This window comes from Peromyscus leucopus, chromosome 6 (assembly GCF_004664715.2).
Source record: "Peromyscus leucopus breed LL Stock chromosome 6, UCI_PerLeu_2.1, whole genome shotgun sequence".
NCBI classification, from domain to species: Eukaryota; Metazoa; Chordata; class Mammalia; order Rodentia; family Cricetidae; genus Peromyscus; species Peromyscus leucopus.
In genome coordinates this window covers 65,629,320-65,655,364 of record NC_051068.1, presented here as the reverse complement: position 1 = coordinate 65,655,364, position 26,045 = coordinate 65,629,320, and the positions used below count along the sequence as shown (strand labels likewise).

The following is a 26,045-nucleotide window of genomic DNA, read 5'->3' as shown; positions in this document are numbered from 1 at the left end:
TTTGTTTGTTGCTATTCCTGTTTGGTTCTGTCGTAGGTCTCTGGGATATCCTGTCTCTGGGTCCTGGCCCTCAGTGGCAAGCTCCCTCTCATGGTATGGGTCTCCAGCTGTGCCAGTCATCAGCTTATCACTCCCACAATCCTGTGCCATCTTTACCCCAGCACATCTTTTAGGCAGGACAAATTGTAGATCAAAGGATTTGTGGCTGGGTTGATGTCCCAGACCCTCCACTGGAAGTCTTGCCTGGTTACAGGAGATGGCCTGTTCAGACTCCATATCCCTTATTGCTAGGAGTCATAGCTAGGGTCACCCTCATAGATTCCTGGGAGTTTCCATTGCTCTAGGTTTCTAGCTCATCCCAGAGATGCCCCAGATTCTAGTTGACTCTCCCAGTACTCTTTCCCTCCATCCTCCCCTCACCTGATCCCTCCTGTTCTCATCCCCATTTCCCTTCCAGGTCCCTCACCCCATCCACTGGCAATGTCCATTTTATTTCCCCTTCATGGTGAGCTTTGTGTATCCCCCCACCACAACCTTGAGCCCTCCTTGTTACTTAGCTTTTCTGGGTTTGTGGGTTGTAGCATGGTTCTCCTTTACTTTAACAACTCATAATATTCATTTATGAGTGAGTACATATTAGGTTTGTCTTTCTGGGTCTGGGTTACCTCACTCAGGATGATCTTTTCTAGTTCCATCCATTTGCCTTCAAATTCCTGATGTCATTGTTTTTTAACAGCTAGGTAATATCCCATTGTGTAAATGTACCAAATTTTCTTTATCCATTCTTTGGTTGAGGGACATCTAGGTTGTTTCTAGTGTCTGACTATTATAAATAAAGCTGCTATGAACATAGTTGTGCAAATGTCCTTGTGGTATGATTAAGCATTCCTTGGGTATATGCCCAGGAGTGGTATAGCTGGGTCTTGAGGTAGATCAATTCCCAATTTTCTGAGAAATTGCTGTATTGATTTCCAAAGTGGCTGTACAAGTTTGCACTCCCACCAGCAGTGGAGGAGTGTTCCCCTTGTGTGAGGTGTATTTTTTACATCTTTGTTAAGAATTAAATGGCTGTAGCTGCGTAGGTTTATAACTAGGTTATCTCTCTCTCTCTCTCTCTCTCTCTCTCTCTCTCTCTCTCTCTCTCTCTCTCTCTCTCTCTCTCTCTCTTATCTCATATAGTACTTATTATTTTGAGGCCAGTTCTCCATATACACAATCTACTCAGAGTTTCTATCATAAAGGAATGCTGGAAAGGGATTTCTGTCCTTGAGTTAATTTATTACATTTATTGGTTTGTGTATGTATCCTTAAATTTCTGGAATGAAACCAACTTAATCATGGCATTTCCTCTGATGTGTTCTTAAATCAGAAAATATTCTATTTTGATTTCTTAATGTCTTTGTTCATATGGAAATTGGTGTGTAGTGTGTGTGTCTATAAGGGTAGTATGAGCTCTGTAAGTGGAATTGAGAAACATTATTTCTTTTATATTTTATGGAATATTTTAAGAAGGATTGATGTTCAATCTTTAAAGTTCTGCTACAACTCCTTAGAATGCCATCTGGACCTGGACAGTTTTTAGTTGACATATTTTTAGTATTGATTTCATCTCATCACTTGTAGTAGGTTTGTATAAAATGGTTTGTAACATCTTAGCTTAACTTTCATTGGCCATATGTGTTTAGAAGCATGTTCACTTATTTTTGATTTTTCAAGTTATGGATTATAAGTTTTTAAGATAGGTTTTTATGATTTTTTGAATTTCATTGGAATGGTTATAATCTCTCCCATTTTACCTGTAATTCTATTTCATTAATTCCTTCTCTCACCTTAAGTATTCCTTTCATATACTACCTTGGGGGTTCAGCTTACTCTCAATTTTCCAAGTCCCTAAAATTTATAGCAATAAACTTCTCCCTTAGAACTACTTTCATTATATCCCATAAGTTTTGGAATATCATTCATTACATGTTTATCTCCCTCTTGGAAATTTTAAATTTCCTTCTTGATTTCTTCTGTGATCTTCTCTAATAGCGAGTTGCTTAATCTCCATGAAGTTTTGTGATTCTTGTAGTTTTTCTTACTGTTGAGTTCTAGTTTTATTCCATAGTGGCCAGATAGAAGAGAAGAAGTTATTTCAATTTTTGTAACTTTCTAAGACTTACTTTGTTTTCTACTATATAATCTGTTTTAGAGAAATCCTCCTGGGATGAAGAGAAGAATGTGTTTTCTTTCTTTCTTTCTTTCTTTCTTTCTTTCTTTCTTTCTTTCTTTCTTTCTCTCTTTTTTTTTAAAGATTTATTTATTTATTATGTATACAATGTTCTGCCTGCATGTATGTCTACAGGCCAGAAGAGGATGCCAGATCCCACTATAGATGGCTGTGAGCCACCATGTGGTTGCTGGGAATTGAACTTAGGACCTCTGGAAGAACAGTCACTGCTCTTAACCTCTGAGCCATCTCTCTAGCCCAGAGTGTGTTTTCTTTGGTGTCATGATGGAATGCTCTGTATGTAGATGTCTGGGCTCCATTTAACCCAGGATGCCATGTAGTAAGATGCTTTTCTCTTTGGGTGTTGGAATGATCGTTCTGTTGGTGAGAGAGAGTATAGTACTGAAACTATCCACTATTACCACGTTGGGATTAATCTAAGAGTTTATAAATAGTAGTTTAATGAAATTGGTGCTAAATTTGATGTTTCGAGGGGACCATAAGAAGTCCCAAGTGTGTGAAATCCTGAGTGAACCCATGTTGTTGACTTGAGCTGGCCAAGTCAAGGATCCAGCCTCGGACCCTTGGAAAAATGGCAAAGCCTTCTCTTCAGTGTTAGGCTCAGAGGAGTGGCAAGACTTCCACGGGCTGTGGTGGTGTGGATGTTTAGAATTGTAATGTCTTGTTGATGCGTTCTTCCTTTAGTCAGAATAAAGTGTTTTGTTGTTGTCTTTAATCTTGCTGACTAGCTTTGGTTTGGCATCTATCCTGTTGTAGAACTGTGTTACCTGCTGATTCCATTTCCCTGAAATACATCTCCCCCATCCTTTCACCCTAAGGTGGTATCTGTTTTTGATGGTAACAATTGAATGGATCCTGTTTTTAAATTTAATGTGTTAGCCTATGTCTCTTAATTAGAGAATTGAGATTGCTAGTATTATTGAGAAGCCTTGTTACTTCTGCTGTTTCATTGAGTTTGTAGTGTTTGATGGTTGTTTTCCCATCCCTCATTCACTAACTATTACTCCCCTTTTTCTATTCTTTTTTCTACTCTCTTGGATGTATTAGTTTTCTCTTTAGTTTGCAGAATTCCTTCCATTATTCTCCGTGGAGCTAGTTTAGTGATCTCCAATTATGTTATCCTGCTTTTCCATGATAAGAAGTAGTCTCTCCTCAATTATGACAGATAATTTTGCTGGGTATGGTAGTCTGGGTTGGCAGCTGTTTTCTCTCAGAACCTGAAACCTGTCATTCTAAGTCAGTTTCACTTTAAAGACACTGTTGAAAAGAATCTGCTATCATTTCTTTTCCTGCTACCGTTCTGATAGGCTTGTTTTTGTATGCTTGCTGGGTATTTCTGCCTTGAAGTTTTCAATTAATTTTATTGGTTCTGTATATTTAGTAAAAGTAAGGAGAAAAACAGTGATACAGTGTGACATAGTTACTTACCTACCGCTGTGATGAAACACCATTCAAAAGCCTCTTGGAGCTTATTTGGCTTACGTGTCCTGATTCATAGTTCATTACAGGAAGCCAGGGCAGAAACTCAAATTGGGTAGGAATCTAGAGAGTCAGGAGCTGATGCAGAGGAGTGTTGCTTTCTGGCTTGTTTCATGGCTTGCTCACCTGCTTTCTTATAGCACCCATGACCACCAGTCCAAAGATGGTACCATCTACAATGGGCTGGGTCCTCCTACATTAATCACCAGGTAAAAAATAATTTATAGGCTGCCCTACAGACTGAGCTTTTGGAAGTATTTTCATAATTGAAGTTCCCCCCTTTCAGATGACTCTAGCTTGTATCAAGTTGACATAATAACTAGCCGGCACAAAGTGGAAGAACCAAGCAGAACTAAGCTGGCATTTGATGCTGGGCATTAAATAAAGGACCAATAGACACAAAAGGAGACAGAGAATCGGGCAAGGAGATTACAAACTGATTGGCTTGCTTAGTAAATCCCACCTTGAATCTTTCAGCTTTCCTTCTCTAGCTCCCAGAACTTATTTTTTTGACCAAATATTTAAGTATTTATTCCATGTTTTTCAACCTTTCTGATTCAAGTGTAAAATATCAGTGAAACATCAAGTTTTCATCGGATATTATGATTTGACGGTTGCGCAATTTCAAATTTTGATGCCAACTGGGCATGTGTGGTTTTAAATTAAGTTCTGAGGAGCTGTTTCATGACTTTTAAATTCCTTTGCATTGGAGGAATGAAGAGGGTTGGAAGACTCAGAGGACATTGGGGGACATACTCTTTCTGCCAACTGTTTTCTAAGATATCTTTTCTCACTCCTTGCTACAGGAGGGTGGGTTCAGGGTGATGGCTTCTTAGCCTTGTGTCTGATGAAGGATGTTTGGGGAGGACGTATGGGTGAACTTGACATGTGTCCTGTATTCAGAAAGAATCTTTCTTAGGATCACTAAAGAGCAAGCAGAAGAAAAATGAATGCCTTTGATGGTTGGCCTAGAAACAACCTTCTCGGAGTTTTCTGGACTAGAATATTTCAGCAGAGGAGCAAGTAAGACAAGACAGAGACCAAGAGGGAGTCACTGAATAGTCATCTTGAGTTTTGTTGTTTTTGAGACAGGGTTTCTCTGTGTAGCCTTGGCTGTCCTTGGCTGTCTGGAACTCTCTCTGTAGAGCAGGCTGTCTGCAAACTCAGAGATTCCCTGCCCCTGCCTCTCGAGTGCTGGGGTTAAAGCCGTGAGTCACCACCGCCCCTCAGTCATCTTGAGTTTTATGCAATAGGTCTATATAGAGATGTGAAGAAATTCTGAAATAGGAAGCTGGAGGTGAACATCCAGGGCTTAAAAAGACATCACAGAGGCCTGCCCATTGCCTCATACAGTACAGGAGAAAGACAGCAAGACCCACCCCGCTGCCTTGTGGTGCAGGTGGGGGTCACCACTATGATGAGCAAGTATTTGGTGGAGAGGTGGGAGAGAAAGAGATGCAGAGTGGTGTGTGTGCTGGGAAGAGAGGTGGAACTGGAGACCCCAGAGTGGTGAGGTCCTGGCTGATGTGAATGGCCTGTGCTGCCGTTTGAACCCATGGTGATGTCTGGATCCTTTCTGCTGCTGAAGGCCACATTTGGGGCCAAGATCCTGCTGCAGCCACGGTTTGTGTTGATGTTCGTGGCCTGTGTTGCCACTGAAGAAGATTCAGATGTTAGTGGTCTGGGCTGCTGCCTGAAGCCATGTTGATGTCCACGGACTATGCTGTCACTGGAGGCCATGGTGATGTCTGGATCTGTGTTGCTGCAGAGGATCATGTCTGTATCAGTGGCCTTACCGCAGCTGGGGTCTGTGATGTCACCAGACAACATGTGGAAGCCCATGACCTGTGCTCCCACTGACTGTAAAGAGCAGGGAAGCTACTTTTGCAGTGATATTGATGACTGCAGACACAAAGTTGAGAAAGAAGGATATGGAAGGCTTCTGTGACAACCCCTACCTCTACCCCATGCCCCCCCAAAAAAGTGGGGGGTCACAGCCTAAACAGGAAGCCACTCTTAGGAAGTTTGATAAGGATGCTGAGGTAGGCTCCCCACCATTGATGACTTCTGGCAGGGATTTGAGAGGGGAAGAACTCAGTTCTACTTATGAGGCAGGTCACTGAAAGTTTGATCATGCCCCAGTGAGTGTATGGATAACATAAATTGGATGTGGTGGTTTGAATAGGAATGACCCCCATAGACTCATGTGTTTGAATGCTTGGCCTGTAGGGAGTGGCACTATTAGGAGGTGTGGCTTGGTGGAGGAAGTGTGTGGATGTGGGCGGACTTTGAGGTCTCAAGCTATGCCCAGTGTGGTACACAGTATCCTTCTGCTGCCTATGGATCAAGATGTAGAATTCTTAGCTCCTTCTCCAGCACCATGTCTGCCAGCATGCAGCCATGTCCTGCCATGATGATGATAATGGACTAAACCTCTGAACTGTAAGCTAGCCCATGAAATGTTTTCCTTTATAAGAGTTGCCGTGGTCATGGTGTCTCTTCGTGGCTATAGAAACCATAACTAAGACATTGGACTTAAAAAAAAACTTTTATTTTTTTTGGGGGGGAGGGGTTATAAAGGAGGGAAGGCAGACATGAGTGGACTGAGAAATTAGAGTGACTGGGGTTCCTGATGTGAAATTCCCAAATAATAACAATAAAAAAGCCATTGCACATTACCACCTAGGTGAGAATATGCAGGGAAAGGAAAGGAAAAGCAAGTCACGGATACTCAACTTTGAGTTTCCTGAAGTTCCTTGTCCAGGAGTGTGACCCTGTGAGATGTTCCCATTCAACATTAGCATGTCTACTGATATTGCCACTTGTCTATGCAGCTGTTCCTAGGAGAGGCTGTTTCACAGCAGACTTCCTGGTACTCTGGCTCTTACAATCTTCCCATTCCCTCTTCCGCGATGTTCCCTGAACCATAGATGCAGGGATTGTGGTATAGATGCATCCACTGTGGCTGGGCTCCCATGATCCATTGAGCTCTGCATTGTGTCCAGTTGTGGTTTTCTGTGAGGCTCTCCATTTGCTGTCAAGAGAGGCTTCTTTGATGAAGGGCGAGAGCTGCACTTCTCTGTGGGTATAAAGAGAAGATGTAGAGTGTAGTTAGGAATTAGGTTGGTCTAGTAAAGTGGTGATAGTAGAGCCTCTCTAAGATCTATGACCTCACTACCCATGGGAAGTTGCCTAGCTTCCCAGTACCAGGCATGATTTTCCTCCTGTTAAGTGGGTCTTATATCCAACTAGACAGCTGTTGGTTACCCATGACACATGAGTGCCAATTATAGTACCTTTATGGATATCTTGTCATGCTGGACAGTAGGTGTCACAGCTTGGTAGGATATTAATTGCTTCCCTCCCTTGGCAGCTTGTATGGTATTTTATGATACTATGGAAGCTTTCAGGTTAGATCCAGCTCCAATAATCTAAGTCTTGTGTCCTAAGTGTGCAGAGTCATCAGAAAGAGGGGCTTAATTCAACCCCTGAGAGGAAACAAGGACAACAGCCAAAATCTATACTGTCTGGAAGTCACTCATAGCGTATATTGTCTGGAAGACTATTCTGACCAACCATTTTAAGGGAGAATTCTCATGCTTGGTACTGGAGTTTTTGTTAGTCTATATATTGTGTATTATTTTAGGTAAATACAAAATAATAAGATTCCTTGAGGCTTTAACAAACAATCTGGGTGTCATTTGTCTCTACTCGCCCTTCTTCATCTGTGTCTTCATTTTCTGTATCACATCCTCGGCATCCTGCTCTCCCCCTCCTGATTTGCACCCACACCATGTTCCCCACGTACTTTCCGGGTTTCTGAGGGCACTCCATGTTGTGTCCTCACATCTGAAGATTTGGAGCTGGGAACTGCAGGTGAGAGAAAATGTGGTGTTTGTCTTTCTGGGTCAGGGTTACCCCACTCAATATAATCTTTTGTAGGTCTGTCCATTTACCTGAAAATTACATGGTTTCAGTTTTCTTTACAGCTGAACAGTATTCCATTGTGTATGTGTATCATATTTTCATTATCCATTCATCCATAAAGGATAATCTAGGTTGTTTACATTTCCTACCTATTTTGAATAGGACAGCTGTGAATATGGTTAAGCAAGTTCTGTGGAGCAGGATGTTGAGGCTTTTGGGAACAAGCCGAAGATCACAGGGTATGTTTCTTCCCTTTTCTTTTCTCTTTCTTTCTTTCTTTCTTTCTTTCTTTCTTTCTTTCTTTCTTTCTTTCTTTCTTTCTTTCTTTCTTTCTTTCTTTCTCTTCTTTCTTCCTTCCTTCCTTCCTTCCTTCTTCCTTCCTTCCTCCCTTCCTTCCTTCCTTTCTTTAGGTGAGTATTCTCTGTACTGAGTTCCAGAGTGGCTGTACCAATTTGCATTCTCACCAACAGTGAACAAGGGTTCTCCTTTCCCTACAACCTCAACAGCATTTGTTACCAGTTGCTGTGTTGATCTTAGCCACTCTGTGTAAGATGAAATGTCAATGTTGTTTTGATTTGCATTTCCCTGATTATGAAGGATGATGAACACTTTCTAAGGTATTTCTTGACTTAATTTTATTTTTTCTATTGAGAACTCTGTTTAGAGCCCTAGCACATTTTTTTTTTAAAAGTATCAAAATGGTCTTTTATTTGTAATGGATGCAATTTGATTCTAATACTGTAATACCTAACTTTTTTGAGATTGTGACACAAATACATTTATCCCTTCCCTTTCTTGCCCCTAAAACTTCTCATGTACTCCACTCTCCTTCAAATTCGTGGCCTTTTTTTCCTACTACATCTTCTAGTTCTTACCATTTTTCAGCCCCTCCTCTACTGTGTTCTTGGAGCCTTAAGTGTGGAGGTGTTTTGTAGACGCAGCCAGTCACTGGTAAAATCTTCAGAAGCGGGCCATGGAGCCAGGCAAGCCACCACATGGTTTGGTTCAGGCCACTACTGTGGTCTTTTGTAACCGTGATCAGGAACAGCAAAGCACGGATATATAGAAGGAAAGACGCAGCAACAAGAGTCTTGACAAACTGCTGGCTGCCATCAAGGAGGCTCCCGAGGGAACATGGTCTAAACTGGGTCCTGCCTTTTCTGAGTGGGAAGGCCATCTCCAAAGGTAGTGTCCTCAGAGATGTAGGCCACCCTGGGACCCTGCCCCATCTGTAAAAGCAATCACTGGAAGGATCAATGCCCCAAGAATCCATTGAGGCAGAAGTCTTCTCTTCCTCTCCCATCAATGATGGGTCTCAGGGCTCCCTATATAGGCTCCTCCCCCAAAGTATATTTTGAGGGGCCTTGGACAATAACAACTGCAGGTGAGTACCAGATCAGTTTCCTCATCAATACTGGTGCTTGATTCTCAGTCCTCTGTTTCTCCCCTGGCCCTAAGTTCCAACAAGCGACTATCATGTGGAAACATCCAGCCAACCCCTTAAAAGATATATTACTCAACCTCTTGCCTGCTCCTGGGGGGATCTCCATTTCTGCCACTTCTTCCAATAGACCCGAGACCCCAGGTCTTCTTCTGGGAAGAGGCCTCTTGGTTAGAATGAAGGTCAAACTCCTCCTTTCTCCACTACAGTATTGTTGTTTGTCCTTGGTGGAAGCCAACATTAACCCTCAGTGTCTTTGTCACTGTTCTATTACTGTGAAAGGACATCATGACCATTTAATTGGGGCCTTGTCTACAGCTTCAGAGGTTTAGTCCATTGCCATCATGGTGGGGAGCATGGCGGCATGCATGGCATTGGAGCCGTAGCTGAGAGCTATATCTTAATCCACAGCCTGAAAGAAAGAGGAACTTAGTTGGCCACATCTCCTTTCTTCCTATGGAAGAGTTCCACTTCCAGGTGACTGAGCAAATTATGAGCCCATGGGGCCATTCTTATTCAAAGTACCACATATAGTCACCAGCGCCATTCTGCCACAGGGGTTTCGAGAGAGTCCACACATGTTTGCAGAAGCTTGCTCTTGGGACCTAATAGACTGGACACAACTCCAAACCATGCTGCTCCGATACGGATAACCTTGTCTTCTGCAGACACTTTGAGGGAGTAATATTCCAGGCTACAGAGTCTCTTTGGAATCTCTTGGGAGAGAAGGAGATAAAGTGTCTCAGGATAAGATTTGTACAGATTTACTGCAGAGAAATTTAGGAGCATTTAGTAACAGTGTTTTATTCCAGATTTCCAAATCAGATAATTTCACAGGAGGGTGTAAATGTGAGAACATTTATCATATGAAACTTTGAAACAACTTTCATGTCCCCATGCAGTTTGGTGAGAAGGTCATTTAAATTAAAATGTGAGCTGTAGATCGATGAGTCTCCCTGATACTCATAATGATATTTAAAACTCAGTTTTAGGTTGCATAGATTTACTACTGTGTAAAAGGAAAATACATCTATTATGACATAAATATTCCGCAGTCTTTTAAAATAGTGTAATAGCTATACAGACATGGACATGTTTCAGCTACTTGAGTAAGCAGCTATGCTTTTGATTATCTAGTATTTACATGCAAGAGCAAGTGTTTGTGCACAAACTGGAAAAATACAGGCTACGTTTTTATAGTGGTTACCATTTTGTGGTATCTCATAGGAAAGACTTTACTTTTCACTTTATTTCTAAATTGTTTTAATATATAAATGCGAATATGTAATTGATTTAAAATTGAAACAGAGACTTCAAGCCAAATGACCATGTTTTCAGAGAGCTTGACACTTCAGGAAGAAACACTGTATTCATATATTGGTAAAGTTTAGTCTAAAGGCTGCATGAAGTTCAAAACTCAGAACTCGGTGAACCTTTCAACAACTATTACAAACATCAGCCTATACACACAAAATCTGTCACTAAAATTAAGTGTAGTCACAGTAAGTTTTTGCAACTGTGCTTTAATTCTAAACTGATGACAGTGACTCCAAGCACACAGGGTCAGGTGTCTGAGGTGGAGACAGGCTAAGCGCACAGAGGAAGCGCCGCTCTCTCCACAGTCCTCCTGCCAAGTCGTTGACGTCGTTGGCTCTGTGCCTCTCAAGTCGTGCTGTCTCTCTGCTCCAAGCCCTCAGTTGCTTTCATTGCCCCCCTTTTCCTCTTGTAAATAAAAGTCAGCAGGCAATTTGTCGTGCCCCAACATGAATGGGCGACAACCAGATGCCACCAGCAAATCTTTCCAGCTTCTGGGTCTAAGTTGGTTTTCCTGGCTTGTTTCTTCAGGACTTGTACCAGCTTCACACTGGGTAGGTGAGGGAGCCATCTTGTGAAGGGAAGCCTGTGGGGAAGGTGTAGCGGCAAACTATCCTCTCCCAGCATCCCTGGAGTCCACATCAGGCCTTTGGCTTTCTCACAGCACTTCACAGACGCTGTTCCACTATTCTACATAGGGTCTTCATAGTCCACATCTGCAATGTTTATCTTCCTTGCCTTAGAATAGATGTCAGAAGAGACCTGGAAGGGCCAAAGAAGAGAGGACAGAGGAACATGTCTTCCACTGGGCCTCTTCCCAGTCAGCCTGGATTTTGTCATGTGCAACCGTAACACCTTAAAAGGAGCTCTTGGAAGCCCATGGCCTCCTGCCCCATTGTCAAAGGAGCCTGTCACTCCTCAGGCTTCTAGAGGTGCTCCTACTGAACAACCCTATGAACAGTCACTGTTGAGAGACATTGGAATGAATAAACTAAACTGCTCTCAGGTCTTCTGAGGACTAGAGTTCTGCCCAGAGACCACCCTAAGCAGGACAAAACTGTAAGCACCTGCAATACTTGTTGGAACATAGTCAAAACACCCAAAATTCAGAAAGTACTTTTGCCGCATCATGGATGGCTTTCAGAATTTTTTAAATGGTGCATATATGTGTTGTCTATGTGTGAGTATGTACACATGAATGTAGGTGCCCATGGGAACCAGAAGAAGGCACTGGATCCCCTGGAGCTGGAAAGGCAGGTGGTTGTAAGCTGGTGGGTGCTGGAATTGAGTTTTGGTCCTTTATAAGAGCAGTAAGGCGCTAAACTCTTGCCACCTCTCTGCCCCCACCATGGATATCATGAATTATCCAGGAGTTATAAATTATGAATTTTCCATAATACAAATCATGTTTCACAAGGCCTGTTTTTAAAGGAAACATTAGTTATTTAGTATTATTCAGTATTAATTTAGTTCACTTTATATTCCTAGGTATACAGCACTAGTTGATGACTATACAGCTCAACGATATTTTAGGATGGAGGTTTTCAGATAAATAGAACTTTTAAAATAAGTATAAACCATGACTGAACTACACATCAGCACACTGCTCAAGAAAATATACCCATAAGCCTCCAAAACTCCCTCATGCGGTGATTATTGTTATAACTAAATGATTTTTGTCTCTGCTGTGCTGGTAGATAAGGGACCGTGGTATTTTTTTCCCTCCTCCTAAGTAGCAATACTGTGGGAAAGCAGCAGGATGGTCTCCAGAGGGAACAGAGAAAGCACACAGAGAACAGTGGAGACCCTGCTTACCTCACTTGCTCCGTGTGTCCTCATGTGCTGAGCTGTGGAGGAATGAGTAAGCACTGTGAGGTTCCACTCATATTTAATCTTTTACAACCCCCCCCCATTAGTGAAGCTTGCTTCTCCTCCAGTCTGTTTTCCATAGACTGAGCTCCAACACTACTTCCTGTCTTCCTTTCTATCGCATGAACGATTATCTTAGTGTCCACAGAAGAACGGGCAGCCTGGGGTGGGTGGCCCTTCTGGCACTGGAGACACTTTGATACCTCCCTCCTCTTCTGAGCCTCCCATGCATATGATGGGACAAGAGCAGCAGCCATGGTGAGGCGCTGCAAGGGACCTGTAGGGCCACTCGGCAGAAGCTGTCATCTTTGGGTTGCCATTAAAAGCAAGCCACGTGAAACTGCGCACTAGGCCATCCTAACAACAGACTGTGCTCTACTTGACACTGTTTCCAGACAACGGTTAGTTTCTAAGTAACTGCAGTGATACCTCCAGTCAGCTCTAACCACAAACACTGCCATATTGTCAAGCAGAGCCACTGGGAGAGACAAAAGTCCGAGAACAATCCATCCCAAGTCTTACCCACTGCTGGCTCCATCTCCTGCTGGGTATGGTACACCAGTGAGTAAATGTCGTCACCACTGACAATATTCACTGAAACAAGAAGGGAGACACATTGAATCAGCCCTTCCTTCCCGCTCTCTCACCTACTCCACACCCACCTCCTCCCAAAACTCAAAGGCAGGTGAGTCACGTATTTGTAGAGGGACTAGGCTGTGGCAGAATCGGCTTTGGCGAGCAGACCCTGGACGGCCTCCCTTCCAGCTTGCGCCATGCTGACTCAGGTCACTGGGAAAGTCTCACCGTTCTCATACACGGACTGTAGCTGCCTTGGGTCAGGTGAGTTGAGGTAGCTGGATTCTTGGAACGCAGGCCTAGGAGGGCTCCTGCAAGGACAAAGCACATGCCGTCCCAGATGCTCCTGACGTGACTGTCTGAGATTGTAAAATGTGAGGGCAAGGGTCCTGCACAGGATACCAAGTCATGGAAAAACGAACAGCTGGAAGTCACAGCTGCGTGGCATAAGGCCGAAGCCTCATTCGTGGGCAGAATGGGGCTCTGTGGTGCTGCCCCATAGCATGTGTTCCAGGGGTTACGGGTTCACTATGATATCGCCTACACAGGTAAGTGTTACCATCTAGGGATCTTGATCGGGTTCATTTTCTCTGTCAGTTCAAGAATCCAAAGGCAGGAAAAACCTTGAGTGCAACAGCTAACAGCAGAGAAACGGCGAACACCGCAGACAGCAGAAGACAGACCCAGCAGTTGAAGAAAGGCCTTTTACTAGGGGCGAGGAAACACACACCTATACAGCAGGCACACGGAGAAAGACCCTCAGCAGAGCGGAGCGGGGCTTGAAAAGCTGACGTCCAGCTTCTCCTTGAGGGCTGATTTTTTTTTTTAAGTCATTGAAGGACCGTCCTCCCCTCATCGGGGGTTGGTCAGTCGAAGAAAGACTGGGTGTCTGACGGGCCTACAACTGTTGTGTTAGTGTGTCCTCATAAGGCCTGGAACTTGAGCCAGTCTGTCAGCAGGGGACTATTGGAAGGAGAGGAATCCTACAAGGCCTTTGTTTTAAGCTGCCAGGCCCTTGTCAGAAGGGTGAGGAAGAAGCCAGTGTCTTGGAAGTTGATCTTTTTACTACTGAGCCATGGCCGCCCCTCTCCTTATCTGACTGCTTACCAGGCAGAGGCAGCATGACTACAGTCCCTTAGGACAGGGCTGGGTACTAAGTAAAGAAACGCTGGTTCTTCTCAGAAGAAATAGATCGCTGGCCAGAGCAAGCAGCTTGAGGAAGGAACAAAAGAAAATGGCCATGCACGTGCTACGCCCCTGGGAGTGTAGAATGAGTGTTTACCGTTGGTGTGGACAATGCACAAGCTAAGTTTGGAACCAGCGAGCATTTTAGAAATGTTTTCCTTCTCGAAGCTTCTAGCGAACTTCACCAACAGCATTTTCAGTGTGTTTATTACTTTCTGTCTTGCATTTCAGAGACGCATAGTGAATGTGTAGAGCTTATCTGTCCTAAACCACTTTTCGAGTCTCAGAATTTCGAGACTTTTCGAGTCTTTCCCTTTATTCAAACCTCTCTGCTGTCACCAAGCAGACTGCATGAACAGACCAAAAGAAATCAAAAGACAGTAACTGCAGAGGCATTGGAAGGAAGCATTAGAGAAAAGTGCAAAATAATTGAAAGAAAACAGTGAAAGAGAAATAGCAAACTAATGTTCAACGTTGCCAATGAGGGACTCAGGAGTGAGTTTTCGGTGCAATGAGACAGGGAAGCGGCTCACAGGAGAGGACAGTATGGATTTAAAAGTAAGTTTTCACGGTACCAGAAGGCACCATGCAAGTTTCTTAATGAAGGAAGCAACCAACAGTCCTACCCAGGGAAGGCACCTATGAACCATACAACCAGTGTGGCAAGATAACCCTAAAGGCCCAGGAGTGGCTAGCAGTACTCAGGGCTAGTGACGTCATCAATCTTAGAGGCGAACATACAACCACCACTTTACTAAACCAGCACCATTCCTAATGACATTTTTAAATATTTGTCCTTTTACCCATAGATAAGTTCATCCCTCAACAAAGAACCTTGTCTCGGCAACAGACTGAGTCCACCACAGAAAACCACAACCAATCAAAATGCAGAGTTGTGGAGTCTATTCCCAATGGATACATCTACAAAACACTCCTGCACCAAAGGATTGGGGAACATGGCGTGGAAGAGGGGGTGGGAAGATTCTAAGAGCCAGAGGTCAGAAAGTTGGCAGTGAGACTGTGTCTCCCAGGAATGTCAGAAGCTACACCCATAACGTCTCACCAGTGTGACTGTCTGATCAGAGATGACAAAACCAGACGTACTAAAGTGGACAGGGAAAGGCTGTGCATGAAGAACTACAGGTTACTAAGGAACTCTGAGAGTGGGAGACAAACTCTCCCCGGGGAGCAGCATACCAGTTGGTTATCCAATACCAAATGGTTGGCCCTGGGAACAAGCATTCAGGCAATATACAGACTGAGCAGGTTGTATTTAGCTTTAGAAATACATATGCATATACATGTACATATATGTATATAACAACAACCAATAGGAAAAAGAGGCCACGAATTTGAAAAAGAGCAGGGAGGGGTGTATGGGAGTGTTTGGAGAGAGGAAAGGGATGGATGATGTAATCATACTATACTCTCAAAAAAATAAAAGAAATAACTTTTTAAAAGTGCGTTTTTGCCACCATCAGCACGTAGAGAAAGCAGGGCCCTCACCTGAGTGGATCATCCCGTTGTCTTCCTGCAAGGCAGAGAAAAAAAACAAACAAACAAGAGCACAGATCAGTGGAGCCCGACTTTCATGGTCCTCCTGCCCTGTGGTGCTCAGTTGGGATGGTGTTGTCCCCAGCGGACATCTGGTAGACACTTATGGAGTCTTTCTGTCACAACTAAGGCAATTTAGGTCCAGAAGAGTTAAGTCAACTTCCCAAAGCTGGAAGTCAACAACTCCCCCAAACTCTTAAGTATCAGAAACAGGATTTGGGACCTTGCATCTGTTACATGCTTTGCTTTGAATTTTGTAACTACCCTGGTGAATCTCAGAGCAAGGTGCTGCCATGGCCAAGTTACAGCTGGGAAGAGGTGTCCAAAGATGCTGGGAAAGCTTGGAATTCAATGAGGTTTGAATTGCCTCACACTGTCCTCTACTAACCCTCTTCAACTTGCTCAGTGGAGACTAGGAGACCAGGGTGAAACATAAATACATGAGAATCTATGGGTTGTGATAAACTCGGAAAGTAACTTAAAAATTCAAAACGGAGAGCAATTGTTGACTATGTTACCAGGTGAGACTTTCAGGAGAAAAACAACGTTTTATCCAAAAGGTGAGAAAGCTCCAGGAATGATCAGAACCCGTAGGGATGTGAATTGTACTTCAGGGAGAAGGAGAAGCCTGTGACAGCGCCCTTGGAAAGACTGCTGCACTGACATCAGGCCTAGAGCTAGCCAGAGTGAGCGGTCAAGTGTTCCTCTGCTCCAGTTTAAAAAAAATAGTTACGTTCTATATAAAAATTTACCCACAGAAGAGCAGGATATCAGCCGGTGAAATTAAAGACCTTTCCTAAAGACGGTGCTTTAGCAGGCTTTGAAAGCTGGCAAGAAGACATGCCGGTAAGGTAGCTAGGGCATGCACTTACTTTGCTGTGTGCATGCCACAAATGCAGTCTGTTTCAGAGGGGAAAAAAAAGGTTATAGTAGCAAAATTTGAATATATGAAGTTACTAACCTATTTTTCTCTTGAGCCAGTAGCAAAATATTAGGACCATGGTGATGGGGCCCAGACAGCCAAGTAGCCACTCAGTGACTCCTGAGGAGAGATGACTGCTTCCAGCCTCAATGGGCACTGACGAGAGATCTGCACCTGAGCTCTCTGGTAGGGAAGGGGTTGGGGTTTGGAAAACAGACATCTCGTGTGTGGGTTATGTTCAAGGGCTGCTCCTCATGGGGGAGGGTGTCCTTGTTTATCTAGAGTACCCTTGCTTCTCACACTGATGTAAGAAGATAGGCACTCAAACTCCTCCGTCCTCCACACCTCTCCCTCATGCTCACCGCCCTCGCCAGCAACATGAACAGAAGCCCCGCCCCTCTCATGTTCATCACCCGTGTTGATTACAGAAGCCCCGCCCCTGACGACACCCCCCTGGAAAACTCTGAAGCTGTCCCAGGATGCTGGGGAAGAGTCACTGACCCTGAGAGCCCCAAAGCCAGAACAATACCTGTTAGGTTGAGAGTCACCACCTCACTTCGCTGGGCACCCTGGCCATTGCTGGCCTCACAGAAGTAGTTTCCAGAATGTTCTGCGGTTACGGAGAAGTTGAAGGATGCCCCTCCTGCAGAGGGGGCCGAGCTGCTCCCCAGACGGACGTTCTCATGATAAAACTGGTAGAAGATTGGGGGAGAGCCTCTCGGGGCCTCACAGTGAAGCTCCACCACGTCCCCCAGCACAGCCTGGGTTCCAGAGTCCCCAAAGGTAAGGACAGGGCGAGACACTGGAACTGATCAGCAGTGAACAATTAGAGAAAGGTGCCTTGATGGGGCAAACAGACCCATAATTCCTGCCTGCTCCCTAGAGGCTCAACCCCACGGACGTCACTAAAGGCAGCCCAGGGGAGTGTGGAGCTTGGTGTGGATGCTGGCTGCGAGGTGGCAGCTGCGTCACTGACCTCTGACAGTGATGTCCACCAGCTCGCTGAGAACAGGGCCAAAGCCATTGTCAGCTGCACAGTAGTATTGCTCGGCATCGCTGCTCTTCGCTTCCACGATCTCAAACTCCGCCGTCAGTGAGTGCTGTATCTTTGTTTCCAGATTTGAACCCAGGGCCCCTCTGTACCAGAAGTATGTTATGTTTCCAGTGGCATTAGCAACTGAGCAAACGAGGACCAGTTTGCTTCCCTCCATCACCCATCCCCCTGGGGGCCGGGTCTCCAGTTCACATCAGAGACAGGGATTCCTGCGGGAACACAAGATGATGAAGAGGACCCTGAGTAGGGAGCGTTTCAGAGAGGGTTGTGTGTTCTGTTCCTGAAAGCAAAGGCTGCTGGCAAAGTCAGGGGTTTGAATAGCTCACACTGGGGCTGGTCTTCTGCTGACTCGGAATCATCTTAGGTTTGGCTGATAGTCACAGAGTGAGAAAAGTACTCTCCCACCACCACAGAGTATGCGATGTCATCTCCCACCCAGGGATAGCATAATTTCTACTACCGTACAGTGATTTCAAGTCCAAGTTATAAATCAAACTGCTGGGTTATGAATACTCTTTCCTACTCTTTCTTGCTGCGTGTGCTTGAGCACATGACTCAACTTCTCTTAGATCTGATTTCCATTTGTAAGTGTGTGGCTGTCATTACCTCCCGCAGTCCTAGAGGTCAGTTACACCACACGTGCGAAGTACTAGAGGAGGATCTGCTATGTGTGAGCTGACCAAGGTTTTTACAGGTTGGGGTAGACTTTATTTCACCAATGTTGAAGTTTTAGCAAGTTTGAGACCATCCAACCCTTTGTAGGTACTGGAGATTTTGCTTTTGATGATCGACCCTGACATGGGATCATATGGTACAGGATAATAAAACATGGCTTTTTTTGGTTGTAGTATCTCCCAAAAACTCTTCTCCAATAACACACTCTGCACACTCCTGCCACAAGGCCTTTCCTTGCTACTTGACCAGGGCAGCTGGCAGCTCCTCCCAATGCCTATTTCTCAGGAGCGCGGGAGACATCCTGTTCTGCTCTTTTGTAACCCAGCTCTGACTCTGGAAGAGCAGGCGCAGACACTCACTCTGCACAGGTATCTTGGTTGTCAGGCTCCACTTTGTGACCTTCTGGGCTGTCGCTTCAGCTGCACACCGATAAGACTTTGGGCTTTTCCTCCACACGGCAGGGATCTGAAGCTTTGGGGAGCTGCTGCAGCCGGACCCAAGAACCCGGCCATCACCCAAGAAGCAGAACCGGAACTGAATATACGGCCTCTGTGCAAGGAACTGGACCTGCAGGTCAGGGTCATGGAATGCCCCTCTACAGGATGGGAAGGACTGAATTCCAGCACAGGCTGTAGAACCAGATCTAGAGAAAAGACATAAACACAAATTCCAGGGCAGTGTTCATGAACAGGCATCTTTTGTGTTCCCAGCCAGGAGAACAGACAACCTCTCCCAACACCTCCCTCATAGCCACGAGTTTCCCTTTGCTGAGAACCCACCCTGCTCCTCCTGGAGGGCTTCCAGAGGGCAACCTTTACCTGTGGCTTAGATCTCATTATCTTCTTTTTTAAGTTTCTGGTATAATTTTTAAAGTTATGCCAGAGCAGGTATATTGAAGACTCTTGCTGGATACAGTGAAGCTTAAAGTTCTAGTAAACTCTCTCTCTCCTCTCTTTTCCCTGCTCTCCCTCCCTCCCTTCTTCCCTTCCTCTTCTCCTCTCCTCCTCCTCCTTCTATTTTGACAGTACTGGGAATCACAGTGGCAGAGCCTTATGGATGCTGGGCAAATGTTCTACCATAGAGCTAAAACTCAGCTCCTTTCTTTCACCTTTGTTTTAAACCATATTGATAAGGAAGAAAGGTTCCCCTTGCCCTGACATCCCAGACCCATGCCATCACTTTCAAAGATATAACTGGGATCCTGGGGGAATCGGTTGTCATGGAAGCAACACCGTGAAAACAAGGCCGCGGTGTGGTGGGGGAGGCTCAGTTCTCTGTTGACTCTTCTCTGAGCCTCCTGTTGAAGTTGCTGATGGAGAAAAGGGAGAACACTCGCCTGGGAATTCCCTGAATCCATCATCCACACAGCCCGGATCCCTTGGCTCAGAAGTTCTATACAAACCTCTGTAGAATCCATGAGATGAGATGAAAATTTAATCCATGTCTTAAGTCTTAGGGGTACGTGCTTTGGGGTTTTAAGGGCTCATTTCAGAATATGTAAAGATGATTGAAGCTTCATTCTTCCCTTATCTTCCTCACTGTCCCATCAGCCCAGTCTCTCCGGGCATCTGTCTGACCTCCAGAGTCTCTCAATTTGGGGGACTTTTCTAGTTTTCCTAAGAGAAACTATTTCTCTCTTTACCAGATGAAAAATACCCTGGGTCCCTGGTAATACCTGGTTCAGTGTCTATAACCTCAAATCCTTCCTGCAAGAAGGCTTTTTTTTTTTTTTCAGAACCCTTTTAGGTAGCTGTTACACCTACAGTTAGCATCTGCCCTGGGTATGGAATATCCTGCATCTTCTCTCCGTGGACATCTATGGTCCTCAGAGGACGGATAAACTTCACAGCATTTGAAACTGAGCTGAGAAAGAAAGGTGGTAGGCACCTACAGGCCTCTCTCCTGGCTGGGCCAGTGGAAAAAAGAGCAAGAAGCCAGACCCGCCTCACTGCAAGAGTCTGCAGTTCTGCTGTGTAGAACTCTCAAGCATCTGAGAATTCCTTAAGAACATGTAAACCAACCATTTCCCTGTCCCTGATGTGGCTTTGTATTTCTCTGTAGGCTATGCTGGAGAGCCTGGGCTGAGAGGGAAAGGGGAAACCAGGCACTCAGCACACACAGCATCAGCACAAATGAGTTAAATTTGCATATCAGCGAGGGACCCAGAAGACCAGAGTCTTCTGATCCCCCTGACCACGGGGGACCTCCGGTCCTGTGTTGCTGGGTGCACCAGACAATCTTTTTTTAACCTCGTGGTTAATAGTTTGTGTGCAAGAGGTCAGGTCATACTTGGTAGATTTGCATAAGTTTCACAGAGGAAATTCCTTCTGGTAAGAAAATCAATTAAATTTGCATTTGCCAGGAGAGAGGGAGAGAGAGAGAGAGAGAGAGAGAGAGAGAGAGAGAGAGAGAGAGAGAGAGAGAGAGAACCAAACAGCTACAATTATAGGACAGAACTAAAAGTAGCCAGAGGGAGCATCTTGTTGGAATCTGCCTGTGGCTGGGGAACTAACTGTAGGGCTGTGCTCCGTGACTTTTTGACTCCATCTTCCGGGTCATCGGGGATGTATCCCCCAGTCAAAGAGCACAGTGAGGACCGGGGGCCTCTGAAGAACAGACTCCTTCTAACGTAAATCTTCGATGCTTTCTGCCACCTCTGTGTGACCGTATTCCCCTACTTGTGCTGAGGTGGTTCCAGACCAGCTCGCCCGGCTGGGCAGACACAGGTCACAGCTTGTGCCCAGAAGAGTCTCTGAAGTTTGTGTCCTGGACAGGCATGGCTGTTCAGTCACCCACATGTCTCGTGTGCTGATTGGGGTGACAAGGTACTCCCTGGGCTGCGAGGAAGACTGGGAAGCACAACTCACCAGCGGGTTCACAGAGCAGAGCTGGAAAAGAAACCAGGACAGGCTGGACCAGAGCAGCACGATCCACAGACACATCATCACACTTCTCCAAAGGGCTCTCCTGACAGTGCCCACCCTCTCCTCCCCTGTGCCTTCCCCACAACGCCCTCTTCTTCCCCCTCTCCTGCCATCTTCCCCACATCCCTAGCCCCGAATTCCTTCCTTCTTTCTCTGTTTCTTTCCCCGTAGTCTATATTATCCAGAAAGAACACATGGTCCTTTTTATGGTTATAAGGAAATTGTCAGTAACCTTTTCTCTGTGATGAAGGGATGACAGCCTCGCTCTTAACCTGTCAGTTTGTCCCTCTGACCTTATTCTCTATTCTCTCCTCCTCTTAAACATCTTAAGTTTCATCTCTGGACCCGCTGCCAGGTGTAACAAGGTCAAATAAGGGGAGTAAAAGTCTCAGTCTCAAGGCGTGGGGCCTCACGCCTACCAACTTCTCATCAGAGGAGGTATGGGCTCAGAGAAGAATTGGAGTTCTTCAAATGTTCTCTCCTTTGGTGATATTATTGGTCAAGAAGGAGAAATTCTGGGAAAATGCAGGCTTTGTCACTAGATAGTAGAGATATGACAGTCTCTCTTCCTCTTACAAGCCACAAGGTCCTGGGAAGTGTGTTTCTCCTCTGTTTTAGCTTTCTTTTCTGTGAGATCGAGATGTGATTTGGAGAGCCAAGCGAGCATGCACCGAGCGCTGAGAATAGTGCCTACAATTTCTTTAACAGCTAACCAAGATGTTCTCCTAATTATTAATTATTTTTATTGTGCTTAGCTTGAAACCCTACTTGGTTAAATGCTTAATTGAATGGTTACTTCCTCAGGTGGTAGCAAGCAATCAGAAGGAGCCAGCAGGAAAACATTATTCATGTATTTGTTCGTAAAGAAATACTCTTGAATACTTGACTGTGAAGGAATCTACATTGTGGTGGGAGACAACTCTGGCACCCAAGGCTTAGAGAACATTGCAGGAGAGGAGGCAAATAGATTGTAAGAGCAGAAGGCCAGAAAGTTTGCTGTAAAATTGTGCATCCAAGAAATAACAGGGACCCATGACACCTCAACGATATGGCTGCCTAAAGAAGACCTGAACAATGACAATATAAATATACATGCTAATGCATAAAGGGGAAATGTCATGGGTCCCTATCCCTAGACAAAGAAATCCAGGCAAATAAGGACTGCTGAGTGTGTGTGGAGGAATATCTTCTTCCAGGGAGGAGTCCCCTAATTGGTTGTTCAATACAAAGTGATCAGCCCTGGAATTGTATACACACAAGACTCAACAGGTTGTAGTTATCTATTTGTGAACATGTATGGAACAATAATGATCAAAAAAGGTTATTAATGTGTGAGGGTTAGTGAGAGGATAAAGAAGGGGAAGTGATAGAATTGTATTTTAGTTTTAAAGTTTTTCATAAAATAGAACATTATTTCAGAGAGTAGTGCTCAAATGAAAAATAAGTTGTATTGAAGCTTCAGACAGTCTGGACCCTCAGAGTGCTCCTGGTACAGAGCAGCAACCACGAGGACAGTGGGCATGAGAGGAGGAGAGAGAGAGAATGAGAGGGAGAGGGGGGAGAGAGAAAGAGAAGGGGAGGGAGAGAGGGGAGAGGGGAGGGAGAGAGAAAGAAGGGAAGGGAGAGAGGGATAGAGAGAGGAAGGAAGGGAAGGAGAGAGGGAGAGAAAGGATGACAGAGGTTAAGTACTATTTCTGAATAATTGGCCAGAGCAACTAGAAAAATGGTGATGACATTTATTGAAACAGAAAAGTTATGGGAAAAAATGGGTAGGTTTAGTGTAGGTAGTGGTGACAGACGTAGAAATCTAGAAAGCTGGTTAGGATGTCTGGTAGACACCCGACTAGCCACTGGCTACTATTTAAAGAATAAGCCAAAGCTGGTGAGATAAGCTTAAGTTTAGACAACATGGCACATTAAAGATAAAGCTGTGTACATTTGGAGAAGAAACTATGGATGAAGTTTGGTATCCACTTCAAGGCTGTCAACATGTCGAGGACAGATTCAATTCGGCAAAGGAGCTAAGAGCAGCAGGCGTGAAGCAGAGAGAAAACAGAAGAACATGGCATTCTGGAACCAAGGGGAAAGTGTCCTGCAGAAGGAATGATCGACTGTCGGCTCCCGAGAGGCTACGGAAGCAGGAAACGGAAATGACCTCTGGGTGACGTGATGTGGAAGTGGTAGATGATGTTAGCAAGAACGATTTCCAAGGAGTGGAGGGGACAGACGGTTGAGTTCACGAAGAGAGACCTGGAATAACTGAACAGCAGCAGGGGCCATGAATGAGAGAGGAGCTCCCGGGACGAGATGGACAGTGTGAAGGGATTTTTGAGGAGACAGAGACGTTGGTTGTTTTGGTTGTGCTTCAGACAATGTAACCCTAAACATCTGGGTTACTCAAGGAAACTCAAGAGCTTCAGAAAGGCCAGTCTCACTAAAAATGAAGTTTTAAAAAAGAAAGAATGTGTACCAAAGTGAACAGTCACTGAGAGCAGAGAGAAGGGAGAAAGAGAAATGGTGTGTGAATGAGAAAAAAGATTTCCAAGCAAGCCCCTGCACTGATGGGAATAAGCTGGAATGGAGAAACATTTGAGTGGAGGAGAAAAATTTTAAGGCAGGAGGAGGGTCTTGAATGAGCAAGCAGGGACTCCTGTCTTTGAGACAAGGTGTATTCATGGCACAAGAAGACATGTAGGTAGCTGGTAGACAGGATAGTAGAAATACGGAGACTTCTCTTCTTGCCATTTTTACTTTTTGAATAAAGTATTAAGGTTATAAAATGGGACCAAAAAGGATTAAGTTTGAGGAGAAATGAGAAGATATAATGATTCTCACAAGTGGAAAAACAGGGCTGTAGACCTGTATATGAGGTTCTCCAGCAGAGATGAAGAACTGTCTGTGGTTTGGTCCCCATGTTACATGGTGATAAGTAGTCAGGTAAGCCTTTTTTAAAGTACTGCTGGCCTGTCTGCACACAGCTGAAACACATGGAAATGTGTCGTCTGACTGCAGTAGGAGAGAGATGGAAGAGCATCCTGAGGTGTGGTGACAAACTGCAGAATCTGAGTCCCGTGAGGAGTCGGCCTATTAATGATGGATAAATAATCTTGTCGTTTCGATATGTGACACCAGATAAACTTAACCGTTAAGTACAATGGGATGTGGAGGGGTGATGAGAAGTACTAAGGTTTGACACCAAATAAAAAAAGGTAATGTTGATAGAAGAAAAGGAACTGAGAGACCAATTTGTTGCCTACATTGTGTGGTGTGTGTGTGTGTGTGTGTGTGTGTGTGTGTTGTGTGTGTGTGTGTGTGTGTGATGCATATCTGTGTATGAGAGAGAGACAGAGAGAGAGAGACAGAGAGAGAGAGACAGAGAGAGAGAGACAGAGAGACAGAGAGAGAGAACATGAGCATCCCCAGGCAGAAACTTAGTCCTATAATTATCAACACCTTTTCAAGAAGTGAGGTCCCAGATCCCAGACCCCACTCCCAGTTGCCCAACTCACCACAGATCAACAGCAGGAGCCAAGGTAGCATGAGGGCCAGGCTGGGGATGGTAACTTGAAGGTGCCGCTCACCAAAAGAAAAAAAAAAAAAAAAAAAAAGGAAAGAAAGCAAAACCAAGCTACTCACATGGGAGTCAACAGGTGAGGTTTGAGGAAGTCAGGATCGGAAGTGAACCTTCAGCACGAGTTTACAGAAAAGGAAGTACAGGGGAACATTGTCCAGTGGTTAATCTCGATTTCCTCCTCCATGAAAGTGGAAAAAAATGAAGTTGCTCCTTTGTATGGTTTGGTACAGGCTTTCTCGTTTTGTTTTTTGTTTTTGCTTTTGTTTTTTTCAGAACTCGTGTGTCTTTGGGGTTTCCAGGAGATGGCTCTGGCTTTGATGAGTCTCATGAGCTTTAACTCACTTGCTGAGTTTCACACGGCACATCGTCATCTTTGGTAAGGCTGTCTACCTAAGTGACTGGTCGAATACACGCTACTTTCCGTGAGGCTTCCTCTGCGGACTCGCCCCAACTGTGTCTGATTCGGGGACTGAGGGGACTGTTCACAGGTTAGGGGCGGTGTTTGTTCCATATGCTGATTGACATAGGGTCCAGCTGTTCACACAGACATTTCTCCCATTTTCAGGTTTCCAGTGTCCCGGTAAGTGAACATGCAGCACTTTTTAAAAAGTTATAGGAAGTTATAAACCGGGAGGGAGATATTTGAGATGAAATGCGGAAGTGAGTGTGCACCAGCTAGTCTTTGTGTACTGGAAGAAGTTGACCAACATCACTAGTCTGGTATTTCTGTGACACCGGTCCCAGTCGGGGTGTGCGATCCCTCCCAGTGCTTTCCTTGGCGTCTGGGCCACCATGTCGTTGTTACCTGAAGCTTGTACGTGATTCACATGATGGATTAAAAGGGGATAAACTGTTTGATGTTTCAACCTTCCTTGGCTCTTTTATCATCTAAGATTAAGGCTAGCCAGGCAGTCCACGGAGGCTGAGTTGTTAAGGAAGATGGAAAAGTCCATCTAAGTCTGCGGAATCATGCAAGTCCAGAGAGAAGGACTGGGAAGGGAAGTGAGTGGAGGCTGGGAAGGGAAGTGAGTGGAGACTGGGAAGGGAAGTGAGTGGAGGCTGAGGCACTCAAGGTCAGGAAAAGGGGACTAGCACCGGCAACCCAGCTACATGTTCAGGGAGATTGCTGACCCCAGACGGTTGGGCCGGCCACTGTGATTATGGCTTAGGAAACCCAGGTGAAGATGTCTGCTAAATTTAAACTTTAAGGACCAACACAAAAGCCACCAGACTTTGAAATGCAGAAGTCGGAGGTCCAGTAGTGACGGGCTTCGCAACAGTGTTTCACATCTCTTTTCCTGCGTGTCCTGAACCAGTG

General features: G+C 44.9%; 1 protein-coding gene and 1 long non-coding RNA gene across 2 annotated transcripts; both read right to left on the bottom strand.

Moving 5' to 3' along the window:
- Positions 1-6,241: 6,241 nt before the first annotated feature.
- On the bottom strand, positions 6,242-9,990 carry LOC119088283. Its single transcript, XR_005091906.1, has 2 exons — positions 8,515-9,990; positions 6,242-7,582 (listed from the first exon to the last, which is right to left on the bottom strand). It is a non-coding gene; the product is annotated as an uncharacterized LOC119088283 (long non-coding RNA).
- A 593-nt stretch (positions 9,991-10,583) lies between these two features.
- On the bottom strand, positions 10,584-24,752 carry LOC114683366 (Fc receptor-like protein 1). Its single transcript, XM_037206740.1, is given in 13 exon segments — positions 10,584-11,156; positions 12,210-12,241; positions 12,786-12,857; positions 13,068-13,150; positions 15,531-15,555; positions 16,540-16,683; positions 17,030-17,308; positions 17,477-17,743; positions 17,746-17,763; positions 18,589-18,781; positions 18,784-18,872; positions 21,097-21,117; positions 24,663-24,752. Coding segments are annotated over 13 exon segments (1,326 nt in total). The 5' UTR covers positions 24,694-24,752; the 3' UTR covers positions 10,584-11,084.
- Between the last annotated feature and the right edge of the window lie 1,293 nt (positions 24,753-26,045).